Raw genomic sequence first — 377 nt, 5'->3', positions numbered from 1 at the left:
CTCAGGCCCGCGATGCTGCTCAGGCTGCGGGATTTCTCGTAACCTGGGGGGAGGGGCGGAAACACGGGGAGGAAGCAGGGAGTACGGGTGCAGGGGGAGGGTCCCACAGACAGAGAGACCCCAAGGCAGAGGGAGGGAGGCAGGAGAGAATCAGAGAGGATACCAGATGGAGAGAGAGACAGCGGCAGGGAAAGCAAGAGACAGAGAAGGCGAGAGCAGAGACATGGGAGAGACAGGCCGGCAGGCACCAGGACACAGGAGACAGGGCGAGGCAGAGACGGACAGAGGCGGGCCAAGGAGACGGAGAGAGAGAGAAGTGAACAAATCGCACAGTCAGTCGCATCGAGGAGAAAGGTTCAGACATGGGGAGGGGGGAG

General features: G+C 61.8%; 1 protein-coding gene across 1 annotated transcript in view; it reads right to left on the bottom strand.

The window, feature by feature from the left end:
* Positions 1-2: 2 nt before the first annotated feature.
* KCNC3 (potassium voltage-gated channel subfamily C member 3) overlaps positions 3-377 on the bottom strand; it is a gene marked incomplete at both ends in the record, with an annotated part of 11796 nt that continues 11421 nt past the window's right edge. The window contains one exon of the mRNA XM_015564001.1: positions 3-43. Within this exon, the coding sequence (XP_015419487.1) occupies positions 3-43 (41 nt within the window). The remainder of the gene's footprint in view (positions 44-377) is intronic.

This window comes from Myotis davidii, unplaced genomic scaffold (genome assembly GCF_000327345.1).
Source record: "Myotis davidii unplaced genomic scaffold, ASM32734v1 scaffold358, whole genome shotgun sequence".
NCBI classification, from domain to species: domain Eukaryota; kingdom Metazoa; phylum Chordata; class Mammalia; order Chiroptera; family Vespertilionidae; genus Myotis; species Myotis davidii.
Note: the sequence above shows the minus strand (reverse complement) of the source record. Positions and strands in the feature narration are given on the sequence as shown.